At 45.4% G+C, this 21,238-nt stretch overlaps 1 protein-coding gene across 1 annotated transcript; it reads left to right on the forward strand.

Annotated features, from left to right (window-relative positions):
• The first annotated feature begins 956 nt into the window (after positions 1 to 956).
• On the forward strand, positions 957 to 20,907 carry LOC144669311 (galanin receptor 2b-like). The gene is made up of 4 exons (XM_078531670.1): positions 957 to 1,058; positions 4,613 to 5,013; positions 16,344 to 17,085; positions 20,371 to 20,907. Exons 1-4 carry the CDS (start codon positions 957 to 959, stop codon positions 20,905 to 20,907), a joined length of 1,782 nt encoding a protein of 593 aa, XP_078387796.1.
• Positions 20,908 to 21,238: the final 331 nt, after the last annotated feature.

A 21,238-nucleotide genomic window follows, 5' to 3' on the forward strand; every position in this document is an offset into this window, starting at 1 on the left:
TGGAAACTACTTTTGTCATATCCCAATACCTCATTTTTCATCATTTTCAGATCCATTAGTAGGCTTCTCAGGATGAAGAGACCCTCCAGGTAAGTAAAAACATTTCTGTTATGGGACTGGGAGAAGCAGAAGTATTCATCCAACCCCAGGAGAAAAGTCGTGGCCTCCCTGCCCCAATCTCTTCCCCTCCCACCAAAGCCTTCCGTAACTTCATCCCAGACACTTAACAGGAAGCAGGCGGAAAAGTTTTGGAGTAAAAGCAGGTTGATGGAGTTAAGATACAGATCAGCTATGATCTCATTAAATGATGGAACAGGCTCGAGAGGCTGGATGGCCTCCTCCTCTTCCTTTGTTTGACATTCCAGAACATCATCTTCAGAGGATGTAAATGCACCTGCTAGGACATGGCAGCCAAGAGGACAATGCTGCTACAGTACTTGTATGATCTTGGAACAAATAAAAAGGCTCTTGAAGGAATTTGGAAAAGTAAAATAAACCACCAACAAATTTGCAATGGAATGGGCAATACTTCGTGGCATGTACGAGGTAGATGATATATGATACAAAATGTTGCCTATGGTATTAATACCTATAATGATCTGGACTTGGGGATAAAACAAAATAATTTTAAACTTTGCAGATGAGACAAAACTGTAAACATTGATGGTAACAGGCTTCAGGAGGACATAGATTGGTGAAATGGGTAGACAGAAAGTGAAATTAATGCATGGAAGTGTGAAGCGATGAATTTTGGAAGAATGCAGAGACCCAATATAAATTAAATGGTACAATGTTAAATGAGGCGCAGGAACTGGGAGTTCATAAAAGATAAAAGTGCCAGGACAAGTTGATTGTTAAAAAAGCATATAGGATCCTGGACAGATTGAGAGGCTGGTCACTGCTGGAGGGAGGGGGGGGGGGGGGCAAGGTCTGTTGTAGAAGGTCACTGACTGAGAATGGAGCAAAAGGTGGGAGTGGTTGCAGAAGAAGAGAGACTCTGGGCAGTGGAGAAAGATTACAGAGGGAGAGATTGCGGAGGATTCAGCCGACCATGGCAGGTTAGCAAGGGGGCAGGATGAAACCCTCCTGTTCCTTCTGAGAGACAAGCAATGTTGGAAAGCCATTTTCCGAGCCCAGCGAATCCTGGCCAACAACTGTTAAGTCCACATCTAACTACATTTAACCCTTCTCACCTCCCCTTTCTCACCCATCCTATGGGATTAAAGCACCCCCGCATGGGATACTGATAATTAGTCACTGGTTAGACCAGTACATTGGAAAAATTCTAGGCACCACTCTTTACAAAAGATACAAAGACCTTAGAAAGGGTGTAGAAGAGATTTACCAGAATGATGCCAGGGATGAGAGACTTCATTTATGTGAAGAGACTAGAGAAACTGGGGATGTTCTTAGAGCAGAAAAGGTTAAGGGGATACTTAACAGAGAAATTCAAAATAATGAGGGGTTTTGATAGAGTAAATAAGGAGAAACTGTTTCCACTAGCACAAGGATTGGCAATTAGAGAATACAGATTTAAGATAATTGGCAAAAGTAAGATGAGGAGAACTGTTTTTACACAGTGAACTGTTACGACCTGGAATGCACTGCCTGAAGCAATCAGCATTAGTAAGAATTTATTTATTAGGAAATTCTAGGCAACAGAAAAAAACCTGACTGCAATACTAATAAGTGTGAAATGATCTCCGCTGTTGCATGGCTTCTTAGTGGCAAATCTGTACAAATCCAGTTTGTTAATGGTCCTTGGACATAATTTCATAAACTGGGATTTTTCACACACAAGTAACTACTGATTTGAACCATTGATCAGGAGGGTGTGGCATTGTATTAATGAGGGGTACACTGCTACAGATAAAAGAAGTTGATTAGTAGAGTTCACCTTCACAACATTCTTTCTTACAATCTCAGAGATGAACTAAGGCCGGTTTCAAATAAAGGCTGAGAGCAAGTTGCCTGCTCTATCTTCTGAACTAGGAATCATGCATAACCTGGTTTGAGAGAAAAGAAAATACATTTTAAAGTGAAGTGAAAAATTAGTGAGCCCATTGGCATCGCAGACATGGCCATCATTAAAATAAGATGCTGCTTGATCCAATATTATCTTTAAAGTTTAGAAGGAGACCATTCAGCCCATCGAGATAGGATGTGTGAAGTGATGTACCAGTGAAGGAGTTAATTCTGATTTGCTTTCTGTTTCATCAGTGCTCTGATTCAGCCTTCCCTCTGTTCAGCATAAGATGAGTCTGAAAGGTGAGTGTACCTCCTTTCTGTGGCTAATATTCAGTCCCACTGAGAAAGACCAGGCACTTCTTCCTCCAATAATATGCTAGAATGAAAATGTGACTACTGAACGGAACACCCAAGCAGTATTCAATAAAGAAGGATGTTGGGAATCTAAGTGAAATGCAACATCAGTGCTCTGAAGGGCTCTTTCATGCGGATTGAATACAACCTGCAGAATATTGACTGATTGAATTTAAATTCATTGAAGGATACCTCTGAATGTAAGTTGGATTCCACACCTTGGTCTCAAATTGTGATTATTAGACTGAAATATATATATTTTATTCAACAAAGATACTAATTTGGGTTTTTATTTACAATTTAAATTGTTTTGTTGAAAAAAATCAGTTGTTTGAATGGGTAATTGCATGAGCACTATATATATATGTGTGTGTATGTATATGTGAATATCATTCTGTATGTTTCAATGTATAGGTATGTAAGCATATATGCATGTAAATGTGTATAATACAAGTCTGTATGTTTCAGTGTATATGTTTTCCATGCCCATATGTAGAAATGTGTTTGTGTGTCGTCCACATCTATTTTTGTGGATGTACCTATATGTGTATAACTGTTAACTGTACCTATCTACTTGTGTGTGGCTATAAAAGTAAAACATATGTCTATGTATCTGGATATGGAGAGGGAGCTGGAAACAGATTCACATGAACAGTCAATAGAAAAAAAAGATTAAAAATACATATATAGAATCAACATAGGTACCTCGTTGTAAAACATGTACAGGTAGGTGAAACCACTGATAGCAGTTAGGTAACCAAAGTAATGTAATCCAATAATCAGTTACTGCATGTAAATCACATTAACAGATGAGATAGGATTGTGGTGAGATTGAAGATGGAAAAATAAAATGAGGGATTGAAAAAAAACAACTCTTATTCAATTGAATACATCAGTATTTCTTACTGCAGCTTCCCCATTTCAAATTGTGGGTATGGGTATCTTATTTTTATTGTTCTATATGTTATGTAACAGAAAAATTTAAGTGAATTGTTGGAGCCCGAATATGAAGGAGGAGACTCGGGTTTCAGCATGGTGTGATTGTCACTCACCAGAATAGCTGGAAAATATGATGTGAAATGCTGGACAAAGGTTAACTGAAGCCTGACAGTAAGCACTCAGTCCACCCTAACCGGCTACCGGTACATGACCTCGTTCAGAAGTTCACCGTTAGCCAGCAGGATCAACTCAAAGCTGGGTGCGGGGGCTGGTGGTCTACATGTTCTGGACTGACTGTCCTCTGACAGTGTGGTGTTACACTAACATGTGGCTGTTAATAATGAAACATTTAGTAGTCACCCTCTTTGACTTTAAAAATTCATCACTGTTGAATGGTTCATTGTATCTGTAATTTCTGCTGATTTCATTATTATAAATGATTTTGCAGATTAACAGTATTAAAACGTGAGGAAAGGGAGGGGCAGAAATGAGAGGAAAATTATCGAGCAAAATCAGTAAGTGAGAAAAGGTGTTAGCAAATCAAAGGGTTTCTTTATCAAACCAACTAACAATGTGTTTCAATTTAATTTGTTACCCTAGACTGCAATCAACTTTGTGTACATAATGCTTTTGTGTTAGCTCCCTGATGGAGTATGTTGTAAAATAGTTCTTGACAAATACACAGAACCTTAACATTTCCTTAAGATGAAAGGTTTCAATACCATCATTTAAGTTTAAAATCCTGCAGAAATAATAAACGCAGAGATGCTGTTGGAGCGTGCGGTTGTGATTTTCAATATTTCTTTCCCCATTTGTTTCCACCTGTTTCTCTCCTCTCCTGAAGGGGGATTAATTCTTCTTGAGTTACAATTCCACGGCATTGCATGGTTTCCAGCAATTTGCCATATTGGCCATGCTCTATGAGCGAGCCAGGGCATTGCATTTCAGAAGGCTGTTTAACTGGGGGAGGCATCACAGCTGAGCCTAATCTTATCCTTACTCAAAATCTGTGCGCGTGCGCGCGCACACACCCTTTCCAGTAGGGGTGTATTGATAATGGTCAGGTGTGGGAATCTCAGCTGCTTTCTCCCCTTCTTAGTTTAATGATGTTGAGCTAATTATAGAGGTATCCCAACTTGAAGTCAGCTAACTGAATATGGAGTGGGAATGAAACCTGACCCTCTGCTCTGCATGACTGAATATCACACTGAATGAGTTAATTTCTCACTGACGCATTGAAGGTTTTTTATTATTAAAAAGCAGAAATGAATATGACTGGAAAAGAATCATTGTAAGATTGAGCTGATTGTCAATGCTTATTTTAATTCCACTGTTAAATGTTTTTTTGCAGAATTTCATCAACATTTACTTGTTAAAGCCTCCTACCGGACAACAAGCTGCCAAAATGGCAGATGACTGGAAAGTCTCTGAAAATCTGGATTTTCTGCCTGCGAGCATCATTGTTCCAGTCATCTTTTCGCTAATATTCCTAATTGGAACCGTAGGGAATGGGCTTGTTCTGGCAGTGTTACTGAGGAATGGACAGATGAGTTACAATACAACCAATCTCTTTATCTTAAACCTAAGCATAGCTGATCTGTTCTTTATTATCTTCTGTGTTCCCTTTCAAGCCACCATCTACACCCTGGACGGGTGGCTCTTTGGCTCATTCATTTGCAAAGTGGTCCACTTTTTCATATACCTCACCATGTATGCTAGCAGCTTCACATTGTCTGCTGTGTCTGTTGACAGGTAAGTCTGCTCCCAGTATTGTTTGTATCATGTGTATTGTAACATTTGTCAAGTCAGGTGTTCCAGGAAACTACACTTGCAAAATAGCTGCATGTGGTCTCTTACCCCCACTGTTGCCTCCTAATCTCTGCCATTCTCTGATGCAGAGAATATGTTTTGACCTGTATAGGTGTCTAAAACTAGGTGGACAGGATAGTCATAAATAAATCCAATAAAGAATTAAGGAGGAATTTCTTTACTAGACAATGGTTCATAGGCAAAGGTTAGAAGTTAGAGTAGAGTAATTGAAGCATGGACCAGCAATTTCTTTCTCCTTCAAGTATTTATCTAATTCCCATTTGAAAATTACTGTTGTATCTGCCTCTACTGCCTTTTCAGGCAGTGCCTTCCAAATCATAATTCACTCTGTAAAATAAAATCTCAGCTTGCCCTCTGGTCCTTTTGCCAATTACCAGAAATGTTGCGGGTGAACGTTTTGACTTTGAAGATTCTCACGGATCACAGTGAAATTCATAATGATGCTTTATCTATTCTATTTTGTGCAGACATAATCACAGTGTACAAATGATAATAAGCTCACCTGCAGTGTGAGCTCTCGGGGTTATCATCAGAAGCGGCAGCATTTTCAATTCTCCGGATTGTCATCTTTCACCTTTGTGGGATATCTTTAGAAACTAGGACTGTTTGTCACTGACCCAGAGGGTGGTATTGATTTAATTTTATTGTGTATTGCTGGTAGTTTCAGTCACAGCCTTTAAATGACGATAACTGAGTGCAGCAAATTTTGGTGACATTACTTCTGGATGACTTATGACTGATTCTCAAATGAGTGGCTTAAAGCAGAAAGATCTCACCAAATCTTCCATTAAGTATTCAGTGCTCAATTTTGGAGTTCCATTTAACAGTAAACTGCAGAGCTTTTTCAGTGGGAATGTGGGCACTGCCATATGATCATAGAATAAATGTTTAATATACTTTATCCAACAGGAACTGATGCTTCACACATCTCTGAATAGGTAAGTGTCAGAAGAGTATGTCAGAACACTCTGCCCCCACCCCACCCCCCGGCCAACCTTTGACACTCTCGCCTCCTGGACACACTGCCCACCACCCCCTCTTCCTCAGCACTCTGCCCCTTTGATGCCCTGGGTAGTGAAAGCAAAAGAAAATTGACCAAACTATTTTGTTAGAAGTTCAAACTGAAATTTTGCTGTGGATATTAATAAGAAGCATATAGTTACATGAATGGCCAGATAAACTGTGGCTATAAGAGCAGGTCAGAGGCTGGGAATTCTGTGGAGAGTAACTCACCTCCTGACTCCCCAAAGCTTGTCCACCATCTACAAGGCACAAGTCAGGAGTGTGATGGAATACTCTCCACTTGCCTGGATGAGTGCGGCTCCAACACTCAAGAAGCTCGACAGCATCCAGGTCAAAGCAGCCTGCTTGATTGGCACCCTGTCCACCACCTTAAACGTTCACTCCCTTCATCACCAATCCACAGTAGCAGCAGTGTGTGTACCATCTACAAGATGCACTGCAGCAACTCACCAAGGCTCCTTCTCCAGCACCTTCCAAACCCACGACCTCTACCACCTAGAAGGACAAGGACAGCAGACACACTGGAACACCACCACCTGGAAGTTTCCCTCCAAGTCACACACCATCCTGACTTGGAAATATATCGTCGGTCCTTCACTGTCACTGGGTCAAAATCCTGGAACTCCCTTCCTAACAGCACTGTGGGTGTACCTACACCACATGGACTGCAGCGGTTCAAGAAGGCAGCTCATCATCACCTTCTCAACGAAACTAGGGATGGGTAACAAATCGCCACATCCCACAAATACATTTTTTTTTTAAAAGTAAGGATTTTGACCCTTATTACATAGGATATATGGCACAGAAACAGGCCAGTCCATGCTGATATTTATGTTTCATTTGAGCCTCCTCCCATCTTTCATCATCTATATCTATCTTCGTAACCATCTATTCCTTGCTATCATACGTTAGTCTAATTTTCCCTTAAACGTATCTGTACTATTTGCTTCACCCACTCCCTGTGATAGCGAGCTCCACATTCCCACCACTCTTTGGGTAAAGAAGTTCCTTCTGAATTCCCGATTGAATTTCTTAGTGATAGTCTTGATGGCTTCGATGCCCTTCCCCACAAGAAGAAACATTATTGTTAAATCCGATATTTGTATGTTGACGAAAGAATGAGCCTACAGCCAGCCTGTACCTTAAGACAGGTTTATTTCCAAAGCCTGCAGAGTAAAGACACAGGCCGGGATTTTCTGGCCCCGCTCTAGCAGGACCCGCCGTGGGGAGGTGGCGAGGCAGCTAGAAGCCCATTGACTTCCGGCAGGACCGGAAGATCTTGGTGACGGGCGGGGCTGGATGATCCTGGATGGGGCTGGATGATCCTGGATGGGGCTGGATGATCCTGGCCATGGACCCTTCCACTTCCCCCCCCCAGCACCCGGTGTAAATACCTTTTTACACTCTTGTAATGAAGCCCTAATACTAGTTGGAGACAGCTGCCTCTGATTACCAACTTAAAACACGTGCTCTGTTGCAGCACAATTCCAACATTAACAGATTCCCTTTTTTAAAAGGGAAAAATAACAAGTGCATTTTTTTTCAGGCAAAAAAAAACTGAAGACAGAGAAATAAGTCACACATTTTCAAAATTCACATCCTGAGTCATCCGTCTTCTAATACCCCCAATAATTTTTCACTGCAAGCGTTTCTTTTGGTGAAACAATCTGATAACTCTTGATGGATTGTATCAACCCATTAGAGCTTAGAAATTTCCTTTTTCTCCAGCATTTGTCTTAGACTTGCAATCCCAATTCATTGGGCAGAATTTTCAGCTCAGCGGGCAGACGCATGCCCGACGCACTTGAGCGCGAAATGAAACACAATGACTTTCGGATGAGCGTCCCGACGTCAACGTGCAGTCGCGCGATGGTTCAGTCAGTGGGCGCGCGCACGGGAATCAGCAGTACGCCTGCTGACAATTAGAAGGACTATTAAGGCCATTAAAGTATTAATTAACTTCAATTTTTCGCTGCCTGTCCAGCCTTACAGTCGGTATAAAGGTCAAGCGGCCTTTGCACATTTTAGGAAACAATGTGATCTCCTCTACATTTGAGAGACCAAACGCAGACTGGGTGACTGCTTTGCGGAGCACCTTCAGTTTATCGGCGAGCATGGCCCAGAGCTTCCTGTCGCTTGCCATTTCATCACACCATCCTGGCCTCATGCCCACATGTCCATCCTTGGCCTGCTGCAATGTTCCAGTGAAGCCCAAAGTAAATTGGAGGAACAGCACCTCATCTTCTGACTAGGCACTTTACAGCTTCCTGGACTTAACACTGAGTTCAACAACTTCAGACCATGAACTCTCTCCTCTTTCTCTACCTCTTTTTTAATATTTATTTTTATCTACGTCATATCAACAATTTCCAGTTCCCTGGCCCTAACCACCTCCTCTTCAGTCACTCCTGCCACTTATCAAAGTCCATACTATACTCTTCCATTGACTGATTGTCTGTTTTCTTAAGTCTATCAAAAGTTGACCGTACTTCATATGCTTCCAACAACTCATCCTTTTTAAAATGCTTATCCAAAAACTGTAATAGGAGGGTTAATTCATGTTCAGTATCCAAATCAACCACGTCCAATTCTGAAAATACTTTACTCCTAATCTTACTTTTTTGCAGATAATGACAAAACCAAGGCCACACTTTGCATCCTCCGGGATAACGCGATATCACATGTCCACATTTCAACTTCATTTTTCCATTGTTGATATGGTTCCGCATCTGAAAAAAAACCAGTGGGTAGCCAAAGCCTGAGATTTTGCAACACCACTGCATCCCTCTATCATTCTGTAATTGAGGTTGTCAGGAGCAGTATGCTTCTTTTACTCTCAGAGGGTAAAGACAAAAAACTTCTTATTCAACAACCATTCACCGGAGCTTAATGTTCATCCTCTGCTACCATATTAAATCCAATATATGTATGTTGAGGAAAGAATGAGACTGAAACCAGCCTGTACCTTAAGACAGGTTTATTTCCAAATCTGCAGAGTAAAGACACAGACCCTTCAAATTCACCCCTACACCCAGTGTGAATACCTTTTTATACTCTTGTAATGAAGCCCTAATACTTACCCAAATGGGGACAGCTGCTCTTGATTACCAACTTAAAGCATGTGCTTTACTGCAGCACAATTCCAACATAAACAATTATCTCCTGTATCCCTTTCCATAATTTTAAAGATTTCTACGAGGTCACACCTCAGCCTTCATTTTTCAAGAGAAAAGTGACCAGGCCTATCAATCTTTTCCTGATATGCATACCCACGCATCCCTGGTCATTGTCGGCTGCCCCTTAATTCAAGGATGACGTCAACTCCGGGCCGCGAGTCCATGGGTCTTCATGTGACTGAACAGGCCGATTCTCAACCCAGGGATCTTTGGATACATGGCGCAGGACATCCCATGAGGTAGCGGGTTCCAGAGTGCAGGATTTGCTTCCATTTGCTTCCTTCTCTGCTGCCGCTCAGCTTTGTGACTCGAAGATTGATGGACAAGCTGTCATCATTTTGAACGATATGGTAGCAACCTCCTCCCAGTCATTGAGATCGATGCCGTTGCCCTTATATTCTAAATGTATTCATGCATTTTAATCTAAGTAACTAACGGAGGGATATCATATGTATGTTTTGTTACTAACACCTTCTAGAATTGCTTCAACATTGCAGAGTTTTTAAAGATTGCTTTGGTTTAGTTTTATTTTGGTTTGCCCTCCCAAAGGCAAATAGAATTTATGGCACCGAAACAAGTCATACGAGTAGACTCCAGCTGGAGTACTGCATCCAATTCCGGGCACCACACTTTAGGAAGGATGTTGCGACCTTGGAGAGGGTTCAAGGGAAATTCATCAAAATGGCACCAGGGATGAGGAACATCAGTTATGCGGAGAGATTAAAGTAACTGGCATTGTTCTGCTAAGAGCAGGGAAGGTGAAGAAAGGATTTAATTGAGGTGTCCAAGATGATAAAGGACCTTCATCGCCTAAATAAGGAGAAACTGTTTCCACTGGCAGGAGGGTCAATAACCGAAGGTCGCAAACTTAAAGCAATTAGCAAGAGAACCAGGGGCGAAATGAGAATATTTGAGGCAGTGATTTGTTTGATCTGGAATGTACTGCCTGAATGAGTGGTGGAAGCAGATAATCGGCATTAATAAAGATTATTTAGGGAATGCTGCGCAGCACCTAACTACAATACTGATATGTGGGAAATGGTCTCCACTATTACACATGGTTACAGCTTTTTAACAGCGAATTCATACAAATCCAATTTGTTAATGTTCCTTGGACATAATTTCACAACTGGGACTCTCCATGAGCCATTGATACACTGGCATATAGTTGGCAAAAGAATAGGTGGTGAACTGGGGTGTCTTTTTTCACTCAACAAGTTGCGATGATCTGAAATGCACTGGAAGCAGATTCAATAGAATCTTTGAGTAAATAGATAAGGGGGATTTACAATTTACAGTAAAGAGAAAGGAGAGCGGGGTTAATCAGATAGCTTTTTGAAAAATGTGGACTGAAGCACAATGAGCCAAATGAGCTCCTGTACTACACTGAGACTGAGTTATGAGCAGGGGAGATGTCCAGGCTTCTCTGAATGCTCTGGAGTTTTGACTCTACAGAGCACATCTCTTTTCCAGCAGGTTCTATGTCCAAAAGCCAGTCTGACTGGCAGACAGGGAATACTCCAACAGAGGCTGCAGCTTGCCCAGAAGCATGCAGGGAGCCTGCAGTTTGGTGAGGGATAGCATTGGAGAGGGAAGAGGGTCTGGATCCTGTCAGGACTGCCATCTTGTTGGCTGTGATCCTAGAGTGGGTCCAGATCCTGGAGTGAGTTTAGATCCTTGAGTGGGTTCCAGATACTGGGGTGGGTTCCAGATCCTGGAGCGGGTTACAATACCGGAGTGGGTACCGAATCTGGAGTGGATTCAGATCCTGAAGAGGGTTCAGACCCTTAGTGGGTTCCAGATCCCGGAGTGGGTTCCAGATCCTGAGTGGGTTCCATATCTTGGAGTGGGTTCCATATCTTGGAGTGGGTACCGATCCTGGAGTGGATTTCAGATCCTGGAGTGGGTTTTAGACCCTGGGACTGAATTTTTCCCTTGGCAGGTGCGCGCGATCGCCGAACCCGGGACAGGTCAGGAAACAGGTCCCCACCTGCGATCAGCCCACGACCGCGATTTCACGCTGGCTGGCCAATTAATATCCGCCCAGCGGCTTCCCAATGGACGGGAAGTGCCGGGCGGGGTCGGGTGCCGGCTCCAATGGCGACTCGGTGGGCAGTTTAAAAACGGTCCAGACAGCTCCTTGAAGGCAGCCAGGGAAGAACATTTCTTGAATAGTCTGCAGAGTGAAGCTATGGCCTCAGCAACGGAAGGAGACGGCAGGCAGGAAGGCAGGTCGGGTGGGCACTCGGCCCCCCCCGGTTTTTGGACGAGTGCCTCGCGGTCCTCCTGGAGGAGGTGGCTGCCAGGAGGGACACCCTCGTCCTCAGAGATGGAAGGAGGAGACCACTGCATCAGACCAAAAGAGCTTGGGAGGAGGTGGCAGCCCAGGTCAGCAGCCACGTCATTGTACGGCGCACATGGGTGCAGTGCCGCAAAAGATTCAACGACCCAGTTTGCTTGGGAAGGGTGAGTACCATGTTGGCTTGGATCAGTGTGGTGAAGTGTTAAGGGCTGGCCAACCCCTTTTACAACTCAGGGGTGTTAGAGCCTGAGTGCCAATTGTCAATGACACCGGAACTGACCAAGGGGATGAGCCCTGGCTGCTTAGACTGAGTGCCTTGCGGCTTGAGGGCCATGATTCGGATGTGCCCTGCAAGATGTTCCTCAGGTGGGGTTGGCCAGGCTGCAATGGTGCTGCGGGTAGAGAGTGGACTATTCAATGCTCCTGTTTCCTTTCAGGAGAAGACGGCCCACAACATGAGAGGTCACGGACAGGCAGAGGCCCCCCAAATCTCCAAATCCTGACCAGATTTGAGCAGGATGCCTTGGAGCTGGAGAGGCGCCACGTTCCTTGTTCAGCTGGTCGTGGAGAGCCTGGAGTGTCAAACGAAGGTAAGAGTGCAGTGCAAAGAGGTGAGAGTTTCGTATGGTGCAAACATTCTTGTGTAGTCTCTTCATTGATAGGACCCTTAAAACTGGATTCCCCATTGATCATTGATGGCACCGTGATGCAGATCTCCAGTGTCTCACCAGGGTGCCTGTCAAGCACGATGACAGTGTGATGACTTAAACTAATGACATGTCCTTGTTCTCCCCTAGATTTACCAGCATGCACTCATTCTCAGGACCCCAAAGAGCAACCCCTAACGTCAGAGGACCGCCAGGTTTCAGCTGCATCTGCGTCACACCCGCTGTCTGAACCAGGCACCTCCACAGATACCAGCACCTCGGTGAACATTGGATTTTCGGCTAGAATCTCGGTGCACAGCGGTGAGGGCACTTCACACTCACTTGAGGTGCAGGCGGAGGCAGAGAGTGCCCAGGGCACTGGCAGTCGGAGGACTGCTGGAGACCAGGATGATGCTGAGTCGAAGGCAGATGATGAGCCTCTACAGTTGTCCATTAGGCGGCAGATGCTGAATGTCCAGCGGGTTGTGCGGGAGGATCTGGTGGAGATCCATGAGGGTATGTGTGCCATGGTCCCTGTTGTGCAGGAGTCCATGCGGAGCATAAGCACTGTGTTGACCCTCATCGCCAAGTACACTGCCTCCTCCATTAAGTGAGTGGCAACTCTCATGGAGTTGCGCTCGGACCTGCAAGCCCTCACACAGGCAAAGACATCAGGTGGTCAGTATCAGTGTGGGAGATGAATGAGGCACCCAGCTAGGTGCCTGTCCATCAATGGCAAGCAAGAAGGTCCAGAACATTGGCGCATGAGCTGCTTGTCATCTCTGCGGGCTCCTCTCAGGACCCTCTGGAAGATGGGAGCAGCTCCTCCGCCCCTCTGCCAGGGACTGTGAGGCTGTGATAACTGGGGAGATGCCAGCTGTGGCACTGGCCGCTCCCTCCCAGGCGGGGCCAGCGCAGGGTCCACTGTCCAGAGGATGACCGCCAGGGTCATCAAGGCCAACAAGACAGCAGAGTCAGTAGGCTGTCTCCAATGCCCAGTGCCAGCGAGGGGGGAGCACCAAGACGTAGCACTGATAGATGTAGGTTTAAGGCACCATGAGCACAAGAGAGACTGGTCACAGGTGATCTTCTGTTCTATAATGTTTTGTTTATGTTTACTGGTGTGAAAATGAACACCAGAGATGGTGATGTTAATTTTTTTTTTGATTGTGAAAAGTACATAAACTTTGTTTTTGTTGTAATGGCCTGAGTATACTTCACCTTTTTTTTGCTGCAGGGTACGCCAGTATTTAATGCTGGATGTGAGTGTCTCTAAACTTTATTGCACAGGCACTAAGTGGACTTTGGGTTCAAATGAAAAGGTAATTTCAGACATCCAGGATGGTCACAGCAGCCCTGGCATGAGGTGGAAGCAGATCTTTGGCAGCCTAGCTGAAGGAGCGTTGGATCAAGGTGTCCCTGGTGTCTCTGCCTCCCTGAAGGATACAGAGGTCTGCCTCCACACCCTCAGCGTTCACCTCACCGTGCTCCTCTTCTGACTCACTACTGGATTCACCCTCTGTGGCCTGTGGAGCTGCCTCAAGATCCTCTTCCTCCAGTCGGTCCCCCCCTTGCCAGTGCCAGATTTTGGAGAGCGCAGTATGCAACCACGATCAGTGACACCCGCTCTGATATTGTAGTTCTCCCCCTAAAATGTCCAGGCATCGAAAGTGCATCTTAAGAAGACCTATGGTCCTCTCTACCAGCGCCCTTGTGGAGGCATGACTCCTATTATAACGCTGCTCTGCCTCTGTTATTGGATGGTGGAGAGACGTCAGAAGCCACCTCTTCAATGGATAGCCCGTGTCACCCAGCAGCCATCCATCCAGTCGGGCTGGAGCACTGAATAGCCTTGGCAGCCAGGAGTGTCTAAGGATATACGTGTCATGGGAGCTGCCAGGGTACCTTGCACAGACTTGCAGAATCTGCGTCCTGGTCATACACTATCTGCACGTTCATGGAGTGGAATCCCTTCCTGTTGATGAAGGCACCGGGCTCACCCACTGGTGCCTTGATGGCCACATGTGCGCAGTCAATTGCACCCTGGATGCGGGGGATCCCAGCAATCGCTGCAAAGCCTCTGGCTCACTCAGCCTGGCTGGCCTCGTCCATACAGAAATTAATAAATGTCATTACCCTCCTGAACAGAGCTTCTGTCACCGGCTTGACGCTACTGTGGACAGCTGATTGGGAGACTCCACACAGATCCCCCACTGACCCCTGGAAAGAGCCGGAGGGGTGGAAGTTGAGGGCCACTGTAACCTTCAGTGCCACTGGCATGGGGTGTCCACCCACACAGTTGGAGATCACCTCAGGGCCTATCATCTGACAAATGGAGGTCACAGTCTCCCTTGAGAGGTGGAGACCCTTTCGGCATTGCATCTCGAACATAGTGAGCTAGCTGCATCGCCACCTGTAAACCCTGGCAGCAGGACAGTGGCGTCTTCTGCAGACCCTTCTGCCTTGGGCTACCTGCTGGCCCTGCACCCCTTGCGCTTGCACCTCTCCTCCCATAGGTCACTCCCATGGAAGCTGCATTGGGACTCCTGATCTCATCCCCCTTCTGCCCCTCTCTTCCTCCTCAGAGGAGGTGCCTGCAGCACAATCCCCATTACCAGGGTGTCAGAAGGCTGCCTGATATCTGGAAGGGTCAACATGGTCAAAATCCTCCAGGGGCCTTGGAGACTCCAAGAAGTCCTAAAATGAAGCCTGGAAATGCTAACAATGAAGCTCAGAGCTGACAATGGCACTCACAATGGCAATGTTGCTGACTTTTTTAATCCAGCTCTTGGATGAGGTTTTGCAAAATGTGGGCTGCCCTATTTGCCCATGCGACGAGTGTGAAATCACATGGGCAACATAAAATATGGATTAGTTAGCTTTTTAATGGTCTTAAGTGGCCTTTTAATTGATGGTGTGTGCAGCTCTGACACCCACGCACGCCCACCAACCTGAAGATTGAGCACGTGTGGAATGATGTAGGGACACTTGCCTGATGTCTTCTGGCGCTATTTTATGCCCGATCAGGTCAGGTTCGTGCTGGCCCGTGAGGTGTGAAATTCTGCCCCTGGAATTGGTTCAGATCCTGGAGTGGGTTCCAGATCCTGGAGTGGGTTCAGACCCTGGAGCGGGTTCAGAACCTGGAGTGGGTTCAGATCATGGAGTGGGTAACGATCCTGGAGCGGGTTCAGACCCTGGAGCGGGTTCAGACCCTGGAGCGGGTTCAGAACCTGGAGTGGGTTCAGAACCTGGAGTGGGTTCAGATCATGGAGTGGGTTCAGAACCTGGAGTGGGTTCCAGATCCTGGAGTGGGTTCCAGATCCTGGAGTGGGTTCAGACCCTGGAGCGGGTTCAGAACCTGGAGTGGGTTCAGAACCTGGAGTGGGTTCAGATCATGGAGTGGGTTCAGAACCTGGAGTGGGTTCCAGATCCTGGAGTGGGTTCCAGATCCTGGAGTGGGTTCAGACCCTGGAGCGGGTTCAGAACCTGGAGTGGGTTCAGATCATGGAGTGGGTAACGATCCTGGAGTGGGTTCAGACCCTGGAGCGGGTTCAGACCCTGGAGCGGGTTCAGAACCTGGAGTGGGTTCAGAACCTGGAGTGGGTTCAGACCCTGGAGTGGGTTCAGACCCTGGAGTGGGTTCAGATCCTGGAGTGGGTTCAGATCCTGGAGTGGGTAACGATCCTGGAGTGGTTTCCATATCCTGGAGTGGGCTCCAGATCCTGGAGTGGGTTCAGACCCTGGAGTGGTTTCCAGACCCTGGAGTGGGTTCAGAACCTGGAGTGGTTTCCAGACCCTGGAGTGGGTTCAGAACCTGGAGTGGTTTCCAGACCCTGGAGTGGGTTCAGAACCTGGAGTGGGTTCAGAACCTGGAGTGGGTTCAGATCCTGGAGTGGGTAACGATCCTGGAGTGGGTTCAGACCCTGGAGCGGGTTCAGACCCTGGAGTGGGTTCAGAACCTGGAGTGGGTTCAGACCCTGGAGTGGTTTCCAGACCCTGGAAGTTTTCCTTAAAGCTTGTAAACGGTTCAAATAATTGATGGAATAAAATGAAAGGCTGATGAAGCAATAATGATATTGTCAAATCCCTGGTTTCTTTTTGTAGATATCTTGCCATACGATACCCCTTGAAATCCCGAGATCTCCGCACAACACGAAATGCCACAGCTGCCATTGCTGTAATCTGGGCATTGGCAATCATCTTGGCTGGACCATATTTGAGTTACTACCAGATAGTGAGCTACAGGGGAATACCCATCTGTCTGCCAATCTGGGAAGACAAAAAGAGAAAAATAATGGACGTTTCCTCTTTTGTTTTTGGCTTCTTAATCCCAGTTACAATCCTGAGTCTTGCCTACACCAGAACAATCAAGTACCTGTGGACATCAGTGGATCCCATTGAAACCATTTCAGAATCTAAGAAAGCCAAGCGAAAAGTGACCAAAATGATTATCATTGTTGCTGTGCTTTTCTGCCTCTGCTGGTTGCCCCACCACGTGGTTATCATGTGCTTCTGGTTTGGTTATTTCCCATTTAATAAGGCAACGTATGCCTTCAGGCTTGTCTCACACTGCTTGTCCTACGCCAACTCCTGCCTCAACCCCGTTGTGTACGCTTTGATATCGAAGCATTTTCGCAAGAGATTCAAACAAGTCTTCACTTGTCTCCTGAAGAAGCAAACAGCCAATAAAGTCCATGTTGTCCATGTGGCCAATATTGTGACGGGGTTCCAGGCTGTAACAACGGAAACTTCCCAGATCAATGAGGAAAACCGCAAAGTTGGACGGCCAGCCCGAGTGGAAAGCAACATGGGACATAACGAGCCAAGAGTTGCTCTGAGACAGGGGGTTCAACATTATCCCTAAGTTAACAGCTGTGCAGAGGCTTTGTTCTGATTGTACTTCAGAGCAGAAACATTCAAAAAAACTGAAACATTCAAAGATTCACTTGGGTGGAGTTTAGTGCAATGTGAGAGTTGGTCATTTGTAATTTTTTTTTTGATGGAACCAACTGAAGCAAACTTGTTACAATGATTGAAAAGTACTTCTGACATTTGTTGCAACCTTGGGTCATCTGAGCTGAAAAGCCGATTAAATTTCTCACCCGCAAATAATTGGACACTTGTGATGGCGTTTTGTGTGCATGAGTGTGTTAATAATGTAGATACCAAAGTACCTTTACGCTAATTAGCTTGTTGTTTGTGACTGTTAATCACTTTAGCATTTCCACTAGTACATCGCTGTCAGAGACTGTGAACTTCCTGATTCTTCAACCTGCTTCGCAAAGCGACAATCCAGGCTTTGTTCTGAGTTCATTGGCTGTCGGGCAGTTTGGTATAGTTTTGTGAAGTAGCATTTTTTGAAAATAGAATTGACTTATTCCAATTTAGCGTTTTAAAAATAAATGTTTCAGCTTTTAATTACCAAAATGCTATTCAGTTCTGACAGGCACAAGGAAATGTTAATTTTGCCTTTTGTTTTTAGAATTTTAACATAAGCTTATTCCCACTGTGGGCTGTCATAATGTTGCTACCTCCCGGCCGAAGTGATGCCTTGGAAAGATTACTAGACTTTATTTCTACCTTTTGAAAGGTGGTTTCATGGTGTGACATCTGTAAAGAAAGCTTTAGACTCTGGTGAAAATGTAAAAATAAATAAAACTCAATACTCTGTGACTGGTATTCCTGTGTTTTTAGTAGTGGGTGTGACTTGTGCACAAATCCAGGCTGGCACTCCAATACAGTACTGAGGGAGTGCTGCACTGTCAGAAATGATGCCTTTCGGGTAAGATCTTAAACCGAGACCCTGCCTGCTCTCTCAGGTTGACGTGAAGAAGAGCAGGGGAGTTCTCCCCGGTACAATTAATCCCTCATCACCAAACGTCACTGAGGCAGATTATCTGATCATTAACACTTTGCAATAGTGACTACACTTCAAAAATAATTAATCGTGTGAAGCGCTTTGGGATGCCCTGAGGTCCTGATAGATGCTATATAAAGTAAGCCTTTTGTGTGTGTGTGTGTGTATCGTCCGTCTTTGTGCATGTGATGTGCAAGAACATAAGAACTAGGAATAGGAGTAGGCCATTCGGCCCCTCGAGCCTGCTCCACCATTTAATAACATCATGGCTGATCTTCTTGTGTTTTGATTTCCACATTCCCATCTGCGCCCAATAACCTTTGATTCCCTTGCCTAACAAGAATCTATCTACCTCTGCCTTAAAAATATTCAGTGACCCCGCTTCCTCCACCTTCTGAGGCAGAGAACTCCAAAGTCGCACAACCCTCTGAGAATAAAAAAAATTCCCCTCATCTCTGTCCTAAAAGAGCAACCCCTAATTTTAAAACAGTGCCCACTCACTGTGGACTCACCCACAAGAGGAAACATCCTTTCCACGTCCACCTTGTCAAGGCCGTTCAGGATCTTGTATACTTCAATCAAATCACCCCTCACTCTTCTAAACTCCAGTGGAAACAAGCCCAGCCTGACCAACCTTTCCTCATAAGACAACCCACTCATTCCAGGTATCAATCTAGTAAACCTCCTCTGAACCGCCTCCAATGCATTTACATCCTCAAATATGGAGACCAAAACTGCACAAAGTATTCAAGGTGCGCTCTCACCAATGCCCTGTATAACTGAAGCATAAAACACTTACTTTTATGTTCAATCCCTCCTGTAATAAAGGATAGCATTCCATTAGCCTTCTTAATTACTTCCTGTACCTGCATACTAACTTTTTGTGACTCATGTACTAGAACACCTAGATCCCTCTGCACCTCAGAATTATGCAGCCGTTCTCCATTTAAGTAATACCCTGCTTTTTGTTCTTTCTGCCAAAGTGAACAACTTCACATTTTCCCACATTAAACTCCATTTGCTCACTCAACCTATCTATATCCATCTGCAACCTCCTCATGTCCTCTTCAGAACACACCTTCCTACCTATCTTTGTGTCATCTGCAAATTTAGCTACCATGTCTTCACCCCTCTCATCTAAGTGTGTGTCTGTTTGAGTGTGTGTTTGTGTAATTGTTTGTTGTCTGTGTGAGTGTATGTATCTGTGTGTGTGTCTGTGAGTATATGTATCTGTGTGCATGGTCTGTGTGAGTGTATGCGTATGTGGTGTGTGAGAGTGCGTGTGCCTGTGTGAGTGTATGTATCTGTCTGTGTGAGTGTCCATGTGTTTAAGGATCACTGTCAGATTACTGAACATCCTGATCCACTTAGCACAATGATTATTGAAACTTTTCCCATTGCAGGTTCCCTTTTCCCCTCACTTACCATTCCCCTCACCTCCGTCAACATTCCCCTCACCTCTTTCACGTACCATTCCCCTTACTTACCATTCCTCTCACCCCTTCACTTACCATTCCCCTTACCTCCCTCACCATTCCCCTCACCTCCCTCACTCACATTCCCCTCACTTACCATTCCCCTCACCCCCTCACTTACCATTCCCCTCACTCCACCCCTTTACCCCTGTAGTGGAGAAAGAAGCCAGATAGGTTAATTGAAAGAATGTAAAAAGGAAGAAAAAAAAACTTGTTCTTTTCATTATTTCTTGTCAAATGATATTTTTGTTAAACACATACTGGTGGTAAGGAAAAAACTCTTTTTTTAACATATAAACTACTCTGGTACAATTGGTCATATGTAATTTGGTTGTGATTACAGTCAAAACAAGTACGCAAACCAACCTGCAAAATTTTTAGGTATTGTAGTGGTTTAGTCACATTGTGTTCTGGGAATGTATGTACATGTAACATTTTGCATTTCAATGTATGTTTTTTAAGTGGGGAGGGAGTGTAGTATATTGCAAGATCGGAGCATTTTATTATATTAACCTCTCTGCTGCCCTCTCTGTTGGGGAGGTGTAAATAAATCATTTCAGCAATGGCTGCCTGCAGTTGAGCATGTGCTAGCCTTAGTCAGTACGATAGCCAACAACTCCACCACCCCACCCACCACTACCTAAATTATAATGAGATATAATGCTCATAATATAATTATGATGCATTTACAGATTGTTTAAATAATGCTTTTAAGAAGACATATTGATTGTCATATATCAGTGAGATGAGTATGTCTGCTTCATGCTGCAGAATCTGAATATCCTTGTCAGAAACCCAGGGAGAGCAGGAACCTGGGGAGAACAGGGGCCAGGAGAGAGCAGGAACCCGGGGAGAGCAGCAACTCGGGGAGAGCAGGAACCCGGGGAGAGCAGGAACCCGGGGAGAGCAGGAGCCCGGGGAGAGCAGGAACCCGGGGAGAGCAGGAACCCGGGGAGAGCAGGAGCCCGGGGAGAGCAGGAACCCGGGGAGAGCAGCAACTCGGGGAGAGCAGGAACCCGGGGAGAGCAGGAACCCAAGAGAGCAGGGGCCCAGGGAGAGCAGGAACCCAGGGACAGCACGAGCATGGAGAGAGCAGGAACCCGGGGAGAGCAGGAGCTCGGGGAGAGCAGGAGCTCGGGGAGAGCAGGAGCTCGGGAAGAGCAGGAACCCGGGGAGAGCAGGAATCCGGGAACAACAAGAGCACGGGGAGAGCAGAAACAAACATGTGATTGCAGCTCATTTGCTTAATCTTGACCATGGTTCCTCGGGCAGTCATCCACCTGGAAGGCTAGCCCTGCATCGTGGACAATCGTGGAAAGTCTCTGAAGACCCCTAAGTTTCCAAGGGTGCCGAATTTGAGAACCACTAGTTTCAAAGGTGCAGCAGTTTACCACACGCTCATTAAGCCACAATGTTGGTGCTGATATTTTGCAAGAGTAATTCAATTTCTATTCTCACTGCCCTGCTCTCTCTTACCATAGCTCATTACCTTCCTCTGCATCATGTATATATCACTGCACCATCTACTTTCTGTGACAAAGTATTCCATGGTCCAAAATTGCCTGTAATGAAATTGGTCCCAATTTCTCTTTCCTTACCCTCTTGACAGTTTCAAATTGTTCAGTGAACCCCAAACAGATGATATAAGCTTTTTCTTTTACATTGTG

Source organism: Cetorhinus maximus, chromosome 29 (genome assembly GCF_964194155.1).
Source record: "Cetorhinus maximus chromosome 29, sCetMax3.hap1.1, whole genome shotgun sequence".
NCBI lineage: Eukaryota > Metazoa > Chordata > Chondrichthyes > Lamniformes > Cetorhinidae > Cetorhinus > Cetorhinus maximus.

Bases quoted from the DNA above. Each gene is read 5' to 3' on its own strand.
- LOC144669311 (XM_078531670.1), top strand. From the start codon at position 957: ATGGAGCAAAAGGTGGGAGTGGTTGCAGAAGAAGAGAGACTCTGGGCA. The intron at 1,059-4,612 runs GTTAGCAAGGGG...GTTTTTTTGCAG, and splicing joins GATTCAGCCGACCATGGCAG to AATTTCATCAACATTTACTT. The intron at 17,086-20,370 runs GTTCAACATTAT...TCAGAAACCCAG, and splicing joins GAGTTGCTCTGAGACAGGGG to GGAGAGCAGGAACCTGGGGA.